General features: G+C 43.2%; 1 protein-coding gene across 1 annotated transcript in view; it reads right to left on the reverse strand.

The window, feature by feature from the left end:
- Positions 1-13,475, reverse strand: part of LOC142484352 (CUGBP Elav-like family member 4) — a 411,605-nt gene that overhangs the window by 75,791 nt on the left and 322,339 nt on the right. The window contains exons 7-8 of the mRNA XM_075584034.1: positions 9,293-9,358; positions 4,428-4,508 (exon numbers count right to left, since the gene is read on the reverse strand). Coding sequence (XP_075440149.1) covers positions 4,428-4,508; positions 9,293-9,358 — 147 coding nt within the window. The remainder of the gene's footprint in view (positions 1-4,427; positions 4,509-9,292; positions 9,359-13,475) is intronic.

Consider the following 13,475-nt stretch of genomic DNA (forward strand, 5'->3'; position numbering starts at 1 on the left):
CAGAGGTGACCAAGAATTTGATATGAAGCCGAGGACGTCTGGGGCGACGATAATTAACTCGTTAGGGTAACGTGCCAATTAACCCTCCCAGGTCTGGTGAACTCATTCGTTACATAGCCACGCAGCGTGTAGGTTGGTCTTTCTTGTGCCAAACGGGTTATTGATGCAGTTTAAGTCAAACTAAAAAAAAAAAGAAAGAAAAACGGTTTCCATATGTCGGGACACCCACAGGAAACGGGAATGTCTACCTAAAGACCGACAATACTCTCTGTATAGTGAGGAACCACTGATATAGTGGATATTATTCTAAACCGCTGGCCACGCGTGGCTGATTCCAGATAATGGCCGCTTCTCCCAGCGGAGCGTTCTGTATGTCCCGTAGCTTCGCGCCAGCGAGTGTAATAATGTCTAGGTGCCCTCACTGGGTTCATGTAACTGCCGCGGGTACGCAGCGATCATCCCCGCGCTGGGGAGACATATACTACAGGACACGTCCTCCTAAAACAAGAAGGAACCGGCACTCCAGAGGTCTTCATACAAAAAAAAGAACTTTAATCCGCACAGATCAGCGTTTTGGCCAAACACACTGACCATCGTCAAGATAACGTCTGCTACAGTACATCTGCATATACAGTACATCTGCATATACAGTACATCTGCATATACAGTACATCTGCATATACAGTACATCTGCATATACAGTACATCTGCAAATACAGTACATCTGCAAATACAGTACATCTGTATATACAGTACTTCTGCATATACAGTACATCTGCATATACAGTACATCTGCAAATACAGTACATCTGTATATACAGTACATCTGCATATACAGTACTGTACATATACATATTCAGTACATCTGTATATACAGTACATCTGCATATATAGTACATCTGCATATACAGTACATCTGCATATACAGTACATCTGCATATACAGTACATCTGCATATACAGTACATCTGCAAATACAGTACATCTGTATATACAGTACATCTGCATATACAGTACTGTACATCTACATATTCAGTACATCTGTATATACAGTACATCTGCATATACAGTACATCTGCATATACAGTACATCTGCATATACAGTACTGTACATCTGCATATTCAGTATATCTGCATATACAGTACTGTACATCTGTATATTCAGTACATCTGTATATACAGTACATCTGTATATACAGTACATCTGCATATACAGTACTGTACATCTGTATATTCAGTACATCTGTATATACAGTACATCTGTATATACAGTACATCTGCATATACAGTACAGTACATCTGCATATTCAGTACATCTGCATATACAGTACAGTACATCTGCATATTCAGTACATCTGCATATACAGTACTGTACATCTGCATATTCAGTACATCTGCATATACAGTACATCTGCATATACAGTGCATCTGCATATACAGTACATCTGCGGTACATTTCTATATGTACAGTAAGGGCACCATACAGCTCCTCTCCAGCTGTTCCTACTAGCGCTCACAACCTGGCGCTGACGGCTGGGCCAAAATGATGGCAAAGTGCTGTCAAACGTTGACACACGATGTCAATTCCACAGTTTTCCCCCTGCTGCCCCAATAAATGATTAATAATGGGACTGGAAAAGTGACCGGGAGGCGGATAAACGCCCTTTCTGACCCTTATTCCCTTCACGTGCCCTTTCTGACACATTGTCCTATGTAACGCAGGACACTTCATATTAGTTTAGATATTCGTTTATTTTTTGCTTAGGGTTGAAGCATTTTTTTTCTGTCCACCACGGCGCCCTGGCGAACATAATGTTAGTGCTATGTCAGAATCTGACACAAAAACCTACAAATATCGCAGAAACTTGGGGGGCTTCAGGTGGGGGGGGGGGCGGGGTGTACAGAACAAAGAACTGGTTCATGTAATATTTAAAATAAATAGGGACAGCTGCTTTAACTCTTCATTTTCAATAAAAGATCTGCTGGTTTTTAAATATATGGTAATAACCATGTTTAAGTCTCAATAATTGAAACTGCGATAGGACTCGTCAACTTGGATTGCTAGGTCACACCTTTTTAGCGCATGCTGCAATTAGCGCTCTGCAGGGAGGTTTTTGTACTTTTTTAATTACTGGTTCAAATTTGCACTTTGGTCTTGTGTGTTCAAAGAATTCAGCACAAACCCTTGGCGGTACAGTAATGCGCAGAATACTCCTCCCCAAGCTTTAAGGTTTTTTAAAAACTGCCTGAACACTCATCTTTTCCTGAAGCCTATCTGGCATACCCCTAACATCCACCACCCTCCCCTCCAACCCTACTGGGACTAGCGGTGCATCTGGACCAAACTCCATGCTAATACCCCCTAACATCCACCACCCTCCCCTCCAACCCTACTGGGACTAGCGGTGCATCTGGACCAAACTCCATGCTAATACCCCCTAACATCCACCACCCTCCCCTCCAACCCTATTGGGACTAGCGGTGCATCTGGACCAAACTCCATGCTAATACCCCCTAACATCCTCACCCCCAAATCTTAATGGGATACGCTGTGCGACTGGACCAGACACCATCCTGAGGTATACTCCATCCCACAGCTTGACCTTTTCTTTCATCATTGCCCCTTATTCCCCTTAGAGTGTAAGCTCTCACCAGCAGGGCTGCCATCACCTCTGTGTATCTGTGTGCGCCTGTTTGTCCTTGTTTGGTAAAGTATGTGATGCTATTTATGTAATTCAGATAACTCTGTACCCCCGTTGTACCGTACTGTACCGCTCTGTACCCCCACTGTACCGCTCTGTACCCCCACTGTACCGCTCTGTACCCCCACTGTACCGCTCTGTACCCCCACTTTACCGCTCTGTACCCCCACTGTACCGCTCAGTACCCCCACTTTACCGCTCTGTACCCCCACTGTACTGCTCTGTACCCCCACTGTACCTCTCTGTACCACCACTGTAATGCTCTGTACCCCCACTGTACCGCTCTGTACCCCCACTGTACCGCTCTGTACCCCCACTGTACCGCTCTGTACCCCCACTGTACTGCTCTGTACCCCCACTGTACCTCTCTGTACCCCCACTGTACCGCTCTGTACCCCCACTGTACCGCTCTGTACCCCCACTGTACCGCTCTGTACCCCCACTGTACCGCTCTGTACCACCACTGTACTGCTCTGTACCCCCACTGTACCTCTCTGTACCACCACTGTAATGCTCTGTACCCCCACTGTACCGCTCTGTACCCCCACTGTACCACACTGTGCCACACTGTACCGCACTTTATCGCACTGTACCCCACTGTACCGCACTGTGCCACACTGTACCGCACTTTATCGCACTGTACCCCCACTGTACTGCTCTGTACCCCCACTGTACCTCTCTGTACCCCCACTGTACCACACTGTGCCACACTGTACCGCACTTTATCGCACTGTACCCCCACTGTACCGCACTGACACACTGTACCGCACTTTATGGCACTGTACCCCCACTGTACCGCACTGTGGAATATGCTGGCGCTTTACAAATAAACGATAATAATAATACATCCCAGTCCAACTTCTGTAATCACAGTGCTAGAGCTCCCCCTACCCCCCTCATAGGCCATCACTGAAGAGCTTGGGTGCGGAGATTGTGAACTGTCCTACCCAGCGGGGGCAGCAGCAGCAGCCCACCCAGGTGTTCCATAACGGACGTTGGACCTGAGTTCTGGTATCGGCCGGCTGGGAGGGCCCGCTGCTGCTTCCATCGCCACTGTTAGGGCAGTTCATAATCTCTGCACCCAAGTTCTCCAGGTAGGGTCTGGGGGGTAGAGAGTAAAAGATAGGGGGCGGGGGGGTTGAGTGAGAGAGAAGGGGGTGGGGTGGTTTAAGAGTGCATAAGAGGCACCACACACAGTTTGCACTGGTACCCACCATTTTCCAAGCTGGCACTGATCACATGTACAGTATGTTGGTTATCTGACACTTTCCTTGAACATAGCTCTGATGTCTGATAGTTTGATACAATAAGACAATGCTGCTGTATCTCTAGGTCTGTGCTTTTTAACCGTTTAGGAACGGTGGAAATCTTTATAAACAAACTGTGAGCCTTAAAAATGTATTGTAACTCTGAGGAACTCCCCCACTTATCTTCTGCAGATATAAATACTACTGCTGTTACATAGCTTATATTCTTATACAAAGTAACTGCTCTCTACATTCTATATAATAAATAACATCACACTATAACACTTCATAATATTTTTTAAGGATACAATTACAAACATTGCAACAAATACAATTATTGAGCCATGCCCATGAAGAGGAAACGATCTGCCGTTATCAGAGTGTTCTCAGAGGTCCCCCTGGTAAAATCCAGAAGAACCTCAGAGTTCCACACAACACAACTTCCCCAAGTGATGCACCGTTAAGTAGACAGGACTTACCTTCTCTCTGTTGCTGTGGGATCATGGGAGGTGGCTGTGGAAACGCTTGGCTGATCTGGCCATAAGCAGCAGGATAAGCAGCTATGGGAAAAACAGGAAGAAAAAGAGGAGTCAGTGAAAGGATTTTTCTTTCAGGTACAATTAAATAACCAAGAATGCTTTTCTGGGTCAGTCACCACTGGTTATGCGTGTTCAATGGAAAGTAATTACCCATTATATAAGCTAGAAATTAGTTACAGGCTGTGAAAACGTTTAAGAGAGGAGTTCTTCATCGGTTGGTTTATAAAGAACAATAAAATCCTCACAGGTCTCTTCTTTGTGTACTTGGTTATATAAGACCTACCTTTTGTCCAACCTATGATTTGGGTTCCACATTAATTGTTGGACTTTGTTAAGTGGTTTGCGGCTTATAAAAATAAGACCCTAGTGTAGAGTTGGCCAAAAATAGGACACAAAGACAGTTGGTGATGGGGTCGTTAATATAACAACTCGTCAGGAAGAGTTGTTGCAGGTCTATTCCTAATTTATTGAAATGAGATTACCATGGGCGTACACTGTTAAATAGCAGCTGTCTTGTTTTAGCATCCAATTTACAGTTGGACTAATGACTGTCCTTAATTTAAGACTCCTACTTAATTATGCGCCTTTAGGGATTAGGGATCAGGCTGCACCATAAGAAATCAGCATTTGCAAGTAACATACATTCTTTCAAGTCATGTTTGCAATTGCTGCTCTACTGATGCACCAACAAGCACTATCTAGCACTATCTAGCAATGCCTGGCCTTCTTACAAATAGACCAAGACCCTGGAGAAGGAAGAACATATTATATTATTATTTATTCACATTTTCCTGTTAAATTTGAGTTTTTAGTAATTGTACTCTATAGCAGGGCTGCTCAACTCAAGCCCTCAAGACCCTCCAACAGGTACGTTTTTAAGGATATCACAGATTCAGCACAGGTAGCTCAATCAGTAGCTCAGTCAAAGACTGAGCTACTGATTGAGCCACCTGTGCTGAAGAAGCCGGCTCTTTGACTGTGCTGAAGCAGTGATATCCTTAAAATGTGACCTGTTGGGGGGGCTTGAGGACTGGAGTTGAGCCCCCCTGCTCTGTAGCTTCCTTCTGCTGGGCCCAGTTGTTGCAGACTGAAGCCAGACCTCACACATCAAGTTTTTAATGGCGTGTGCTGGTGCAATTATGGGCAAACGTTACATAGACGTATATTACGCACAGACGCACGATTGCGAAAGCTGTACAATTTCCGCACAGCCAATGGCACTAATCTAAGCCCCCATGGTCATATTTTAATTGCCAAATTGTGAAAAGCCAAGGCTAATCTCGTCACCCCAAGAGAATCAGACAACACAGTGCGTGGGTTACATAGGGCAAGTCTAATGTGATAAGCCGGGTTAATGCACTTATCAGATTAAACAGATCGTTCCAATACCTTCTAACCAACTACAGGTCAAACAAGGCAACAGTTCGGAAGCCCTAGTTTTGTATTCCGATTGGCTGGTGTGTTGGCAACTTTTCCATACTAGTTTCATATCAGGTGCTAAACATTAGCGTCTGAGCTCTGTGTACTTTGCTGTATACTCTTTATAAATGAATATCTCTTATCCAATAAAGTTTTCCTAGGACACTTCCCTATGCTCTGCAGGGAATTATGCTTTCAGTGACCTACAAAATCTGAGCTCTCTGGCAGCAAATGCAACACCAGTATATTGTCCCTTTTGATATAAAGTACTCGGGCCACTATGGAGTTTTTGCAATTTTGTATCATTTACTAAATTATTCATATATTTACTATGAACAAGAGCATAATATACAGATGCATTATCTTTGCTGCCCTCTGCTGTCCAGAGGTGCAAATATGATGTGTCTGCTCGCCCATTGGAAATGAGTACTGGAGAAATTCTTTGCATGTTTGGGATACGGCACACAGTATATAACTGTATGAAGAATATATATTCATAGGCTGCTCGTGAGTCACAAGTGGTGGACTGAAGTGGATCCACTGGAGATCTGCTGTGATCAATGGATTAAAAAAAGATCCATCACTCAATCAACTGCTTATTTTCCTTCCATAGTTTCTGGGTTTCAGATGTTTATATTAGCTGGTGGCAGGGACATAACGGCCAGAGCTGGACGCTTCATTGTTGCTGTTTTTGATTGACGAGGGACATATAACAATGACATACTTACCGACATGTTGCGCACATACAGTATACTTTCTGTATACATGTTTCTCCAAATCTAAACACCCAATATTTCAGCTAAATCTTTCTGTCAGACAGAAATAGTCATAATGTAGCTACTGTCGGTAATAACTCTGATAAACGATCAATAGGTGAAGGTGTATACCAGACACTCAGCTGGGCTGGCAATATATAGCTTTCCTACTCAGTTCACTGAAGGCCCTTTTGGCTGCCAAGGGTGAGTCAGGAAACTAGAACCCTAGAACACTAAGGGCGCGCTTATTGTGCCGGCGACGTCGCGGCAAAACAAATGTGCGCTTATAGTAGACGGCGCGACGTCTTGGTCGCGATCGCTGGAAGTCAAGTCAATTTGATTTTTCCAGCGACCGCAGCATGACGTAACTGTAGCGTCTCTGTCGCCGGCACTATAAGCGCAGCCTAAGGATCAGCCCTCTGTCCAATGAGGGTAAATTCTTCAAAGAAATAGCAAATAAAAATATCACGTGTGAGCAAACCCGTGTCTCAGACAGGTCTGCAATGCTGCTTTTCACCATTATCTCTTAGCATACAGTGCTTCCACTGAAGCTAGGGATTCTGGGAAATGACATGCAAATGAGCACACAGTGTCACCTTTTACTTCTTATCCATTTTAACACGGAGTCCTATAACCTTCTGCCTGCCGTATTACACCGCTTTACAGCACAGTCCGGGTTAAAGAAGTGCAGAGCCAGTGACCCTACTCACAGACAGCTGGTTCAACCTTTTGGGTCTCACCAGTGTGAGGTTGGTTATACTGGCTTTGCAATGGGAAGCTGGGATAGCTTATCAAATAGAACACAGATGTCTGCAACGACATGAAGCACCAGACTCATTGAGCTGACGCCCTTACACTGGGACGGAGAAAGCAGAGAGATTTGTATCATTTGCAAGGCTATTGTTGTGGTGAATTTCCCTGAGTTCTGGCAATGTTTTCCGACACTAAAAAAGAAACTCTATAGGTCATTAAATTCTTAGGAAGGGGGCTGGGATCAGGGGGGGGGGGGAGAGTTGGGACGTGTCCCGAGCCTTGGGGCTGGATGCTGGAAGATCGACCTGTCCCAAAAGTCAGGCCCAACTTTCACGTTGGGCAGCTGGGGTCTCCGTGTTCTGCGGGGTCCCAGCTCTCCTCAGATGCAGGGCCCTCTAGCCACCCGCCCCCAGCGAGGGAGATATGGGGGAGGGAAAAAGAGGGATGGGGAGGAAGAGAGAGATGTGGGAGACCGAGAAATATGTGGAAGGGGGGAAGAATGATGGGAGAGAGAAAAAGATGTGGGGGGGGAGTGCGAGAGGGGGGCTGAGAGAACTAGAGGAGCTGAGAAAGAGAGAGAAGGAGAGAGAGGAAGAGAGGGGGTGTATTAGATAGTGAGGGGGAGAGGGGAAAAAGAGTGTAAGAGAGGAGCGTGGGGAGAGGGGGAAGGGGCTCGCAGAGTCACGTCCCGGGGTGGAATACTAATGGGGGGGGGGAGGTGACAACTGAATATTCTACCACACTTCTTTATTCTAAGGTAAACAAAAAAGAAACAGCAGCGCACAGCCAAGGGAGCCAGGTTTGAAACAGTAACAAAAATCTGTATTTAATCATATAACATCATCCAAAGGAGGGGTGAGATCCTCCTATGCGTTTCGCACCCCCCAAGATGCTTTTTCAAGGAAAAAGTACCATGGAGGTGTGAAACGCGTAGGAGGATCTCACACCTCCTTTGGGCGATGTTATATGATTAAATAAAGATTTTTTTTACTGTTTCAAACCTGGCTCCCTTGGCTGTGCGCTGCTGTTTCTTTTATGTTTACCTGGACTTTGCTGACTTGCGGCTGATCACGCCCTATGAGGACATGAAGAGACTCTTGGAGTGGGTAAGGATATTTATTTCAAGCAATTCACAGAAGAGATAATCAAACATTGGGGTAATGTGAGCCACTTTGTCTTCTGAAGATTGATGTGGATATATTTGCACTTCCTATGAGGCAACAGCATTGTGGGACACCTCCAACCACTGTTTCCTTCCGGGAGGCTATCATTAACCAATGCAGGACATCTCACGTATCATACCTTGTTACCCACTCCATGCAAGAGCACCTCTATTCTCTCACCTATCTTTGGACTTTATTGTTGAATATTTCTTTAATAGCATTATTTGAGCACACATTACCCATTTTCTGAACTGTTTATTCTAATGTGGGCTGTTGTGCTCTTTGCTTAGGGGTTCCTTTTCAAAGAGAAGTTCTAGAACAAGAGGTCCTTCTCTGAAGCGTGGTAGGCTGAGCGGAAATGTGACCGGGTACTTCTTTACAGAAAGGGGGGTATATTCATGAACTAGCCTCCCGACAGAGGGGGTAGGGAACTAATGGACTTCAAAACAGCTTGGGATAGATACAAGGCTTTCTTAACTATGAAAGAAAGCCAAGGATCAAAAAGGGTGTGAGATGTTACAGCAGATCAGGAAATGGGCAGACCTCGTCGGACAAGTGGTTCTTCCAGTCTCTGCCGTCACATTCTATATACCTATGCGTTTCCTTTAGTTTCCAGCTGAGTGGCCCTACAGTCTTTGGAAGCCAGGTATTACTTAAGCAAGGGAAGGGATGGGGTCAAGATAAAGATTTATTAGGAGAAAGTGTTAATACTAACGACCTGCATACTGCTGCACTCCGGCATAGGCTTGCTGCAAAGGGTCAGCCGCAGTGGGACTCTGTGCTGTAAACACAAACACAAAGACAAACACAATGAATCAATACTCAGTGGGAAGCCATCATACAGACACAGCCATAATACACACTGGGAATAATGCCTAACCATTCTGTAAATACATTAACAATGATACATCTACACACGTGTGCAAGAGGATAACTGAAAAAAAAAATCTATTAACCACTATTTATGCAAAAGAGTAATAATCTGAAACATCTTCGGAGCAATATAAATATACACAGGCGTGACTTATTATCTGCAAAGTGCTTGAAGCGATGCTTATGCTTTTCATACAAAGAGAGAGGCGAAGATAATTATTACGTATTGTGTGCAGTCTTCAGAAAGCCACTGATGTATTAAATACTTGGGAAATGGTCTATAGATTTAATAAACACACTTACGGTAATACAAATATTCTCATATGTGAAATGATATATGGAAAATGGGAAATGCATTATCTATATATATATAGATCAAAGCAATGTGCCTCATATTTGAAACGATAAATGCATATCAAATACTAGTGGGAAGTGATTGGACCATTGCCTACAAATTCAATATAATCAGAGACGAAGCAAAAACATTACTCAGTATGACATCTTTATAAAGCAGCGAAAGTAATATTATCTTGAAATAATTATATGATAAACACCTCTAAATAATCTATGTATAACTATTAGAATAGTAATAATAATAAGACATTAATATATGTGAAATGATATCTGAAAATATCTGAAGCGTCATACCGTATATACATTGATCAATAATATAAAACATTTTGTTTCGCCGTGTGTTTATATTATACATTGCCCCATATTCACAAAGAGCTGCAAAGCTATAAGACTTTAAAACTGCGCAGTAAATCTGGCCCTTACTGATTGTAACATGTTCTGTACATACATGAATTCATATAAAATGACACGTGTACGATTTATAATGTGCAGTGAAATATTAGCCATATCAGTGTTAGGAATATTACACACGAACAGCAAGTATTCAAGCGTATATCGCAGACTTGTTAACTGTACATGTATGTGGCATGTGAATGAACGCAATGGTAACACGTCAGAATCTGATACATTGATTGTTACTTACAAGAGCGGTCATAAAGTTGCTTTGATAACAGAACTCCTAACAATCTATAGTTTTCATAGCAAATTCAGGGCATGTAAAAGCAATTCCAGTGAAACGTGTTGGCAGAACACTCATGCCTTCCAAATAAAGGGGCATTCCATTGACCTCACTGCTACTGTCTGGCTTGTGAGCAGCTGCAGTGGCGAGAAAAGGTTTGTGAACCCCAATAATAACTACGGAAATTCCATCGTTTTTCCATGATCAAATTCTTGAATCAAAACCAGTAATTTCCTAAATATCTAATAGGGTTGTATTTTATGTCTTTATTTATATAGCGCCATTAATGAACATAGCGCTTCACAGTAGTAATTCATGTGGTAATCAAATAAATAACAGATAATATAAATAACAGATCATGGGAATAAGTGGCTTCAGACATAAAAGTAACATTACGGAAGAGGAGTCCCTGCTCCGAGGAGCTTACAGTCTAATTGGTAGGTAGGGAGAACGTACAGAGACAGTAGGAGGGAGTTCTGGTAAGTGCGTCTGCAGGGGGCCAAGCTTTATGTATCATGTGTTCAGAATATCCACAGTGCTATTCATATGCTTCTTTAAGCAAGTGTGTCTTAAGGTGGGTCTTAAAGGTGGATAGAGAGGGTGATAGTCGGGTACTGAGGGGAAGGGCATTCCAGAGGTGTGGGGCAGTCAATGAAAAAGGTTTAAGGCGGGAGAGGGCTTTAGATACAAAGGGGGTAGAAAGAAGACATCCTTGAGAAGAACGCAAGAGTCTGGATGGTGCATAACGAGAAATTAGGGCTTAGATGTAAGGAGGGGCAGAAGAGTGTAAAACTTTAAAAGTGTGTAGAAGAATGGAGTGTGAGATGCGGGATTTGATCGGAAGCCAGGAGAGGGATTTCAGGAGGGGAGATGCTGAGACAGATCTAGGAAAGAGTAGAGTGATTCTGGCAGCAGCGTTTAGGATAGATTGTAGGGGAGACAGGTGAGAGGCGGGAAGGCCGGAGAGCAGGAGGTTACAGTAATCAAGACGGGAGAGAATGAGGGCCTGAGTCAGAGTTTAAGCAGTTGAGCAACAGAGGAAAGGGCGTATCTTTGTTATATTGCGGAGGAAAATATTGACCAATTCCATGTCTTTTGAAACAAAATGATGTATGAATTAGGCAAACAATGAGTAATTAAGAGTCAGGGTATGTGCAAAAGTAAGTGAAATCCTGGTTTTATGAGCTAAACTAAAGGGAACAATTAGAATCAGGTGTTTAAATAAGTAGGTAGATCTTCAAGGGTGAGTTTGGGAGGCCCCACCCTATATAAAAATCAGAAACGTTGTGAGTTTGGTCTTCACCACACAGGTGTGTGGAAATACGTCATGCCTTGATCAAAAGAAATCTCTGACATCAGAAAATGAGTCATTGATGCTCATCAGTCTGGAAAAGGATACAAAACAATTTCTAAGGATTTGGGGCTCCACCAATCCACTGTCAGACAGATAGTATACAAATGGAGAAAGTTCAAGACCACAGTCACTCTACCCAGGAGTGGTCATCCTACCATAATCTCTCCAAGGACAAACTGAAAGTCACAAAGAACCCCAGAGTAACATCCATGGATCTGCAGGTCAGTCTCGCTTTGGCTAATGTGAGTGTTCATGACTCAACTATCAGAAAAAGATTAAACAAGAATGGTGTTGATGGAAGGATAGCCAGAAGGAAACAACTCTAAAAAGAACATTGCTGCCCGTCTGAAGTTCGCCAAAGAGCACAAGGTTTCTGATTTTTATATAGGGTGGGGCCTCCCAAACTCACCCCTGAAGATCTACCTATTACTTAAACACCTGATTCTAATTATCCCCTTTAATTTAGCTGATAAAACCAGGGTCTCACTTACTTTTGCACATACCCTGACTCTTAATCCCTCATTGTTTGGCTAATTCATACATTATTTTGTTTCAAAAGACATGGAAGTGGTCAATATAAACCCTATTGGATATTTAAGAAGACACTGGTTTTGATTCAAGAAGGTTATCATGGAAAAACTATGACATTCCAGTAATTATCATTGGGGTTCACAATCCTTTTCTACACACACACACACACACACACACACACACACACACACACACACACACACACACACACACACACACACACACACACACACACACACACACACACACACACACACACACACACACACTCTCTTATATCACAAGCATTCAGGGACCATTTAACACCTCAGGTCATAAATCGCATACTGCACAGGGGGAGGGATAGCCTTCACCTACAGATGCTTTGTTTCAAGAAAGTTTTTTTGGCTGAATCAATTGTAATATTGCCCAAAGAAGAGATCACTGTATCTTGAAAGCTCGCACAAATTAAATAATTTTGTTAGCCACAAAACAGTATTGACTATTTGTTTTTGATTATCAAGCTCGGCTAACACGGTACAGATACATCTACATATAAATATATATATATATATGTAATTAATCTATTCATCACGGGTGCTAAAGTTTGTAATGACTCTTCACTCGCTGCTGCTAATAGAATCAGATTGACATGGACCTCACTAACCAGAGCTCACAGATCTAAACTCTAGTGAGGCAGCTAACTTATTCATTAAGTCATTGTAAGGAGATGACTCTGAGTCCTTCAGGGGAAGACGCTCTGTTAATGTCACTTTCTGAAATCTGGTGCATTGCCAAGACTGGAAGTGGCACGAGGATGATTTACTGCACTAAAGTCAACCTTAAAGGCGTGTTCTCCCTAGGAAATCAACACAAGGGCTGTTAACATGTCTGTATATATTGTCTTTGAGAATGACCCTTCAAGAAGAGCTACTCTAGTGCTGTTAACCCATTGTTTGTGCTCCGCCTGGGCAAATGACCATGATGAAGCTTTGTTGTGCTTGATCATACCACAATGTGCCATGATACAGTGTATCTCTATAAATGGCTAATGTTCTCTCCTTGTGTTGAGATTCCAGAATCCAGCATGTTGCCTGGTTTGCCATGTTAGACTTTGCTATCCTCTTA

The sequence above is a fragment of the Ascaphus truei genome, chromosome 1 (assembly GCF_040206685.1).
Source record: "Ascaphus truei isolate aAscTru1 chromosome 1, aAscTru1.hap1, whole genome shotgun sequence".
In the NCBI taxonomy this organism is placed as follows: Eukaryota; Metazoa; Chordata; class Amphibia; order Anura; family Ascaphidae; genus Ascaphus; species Ascaphus truei.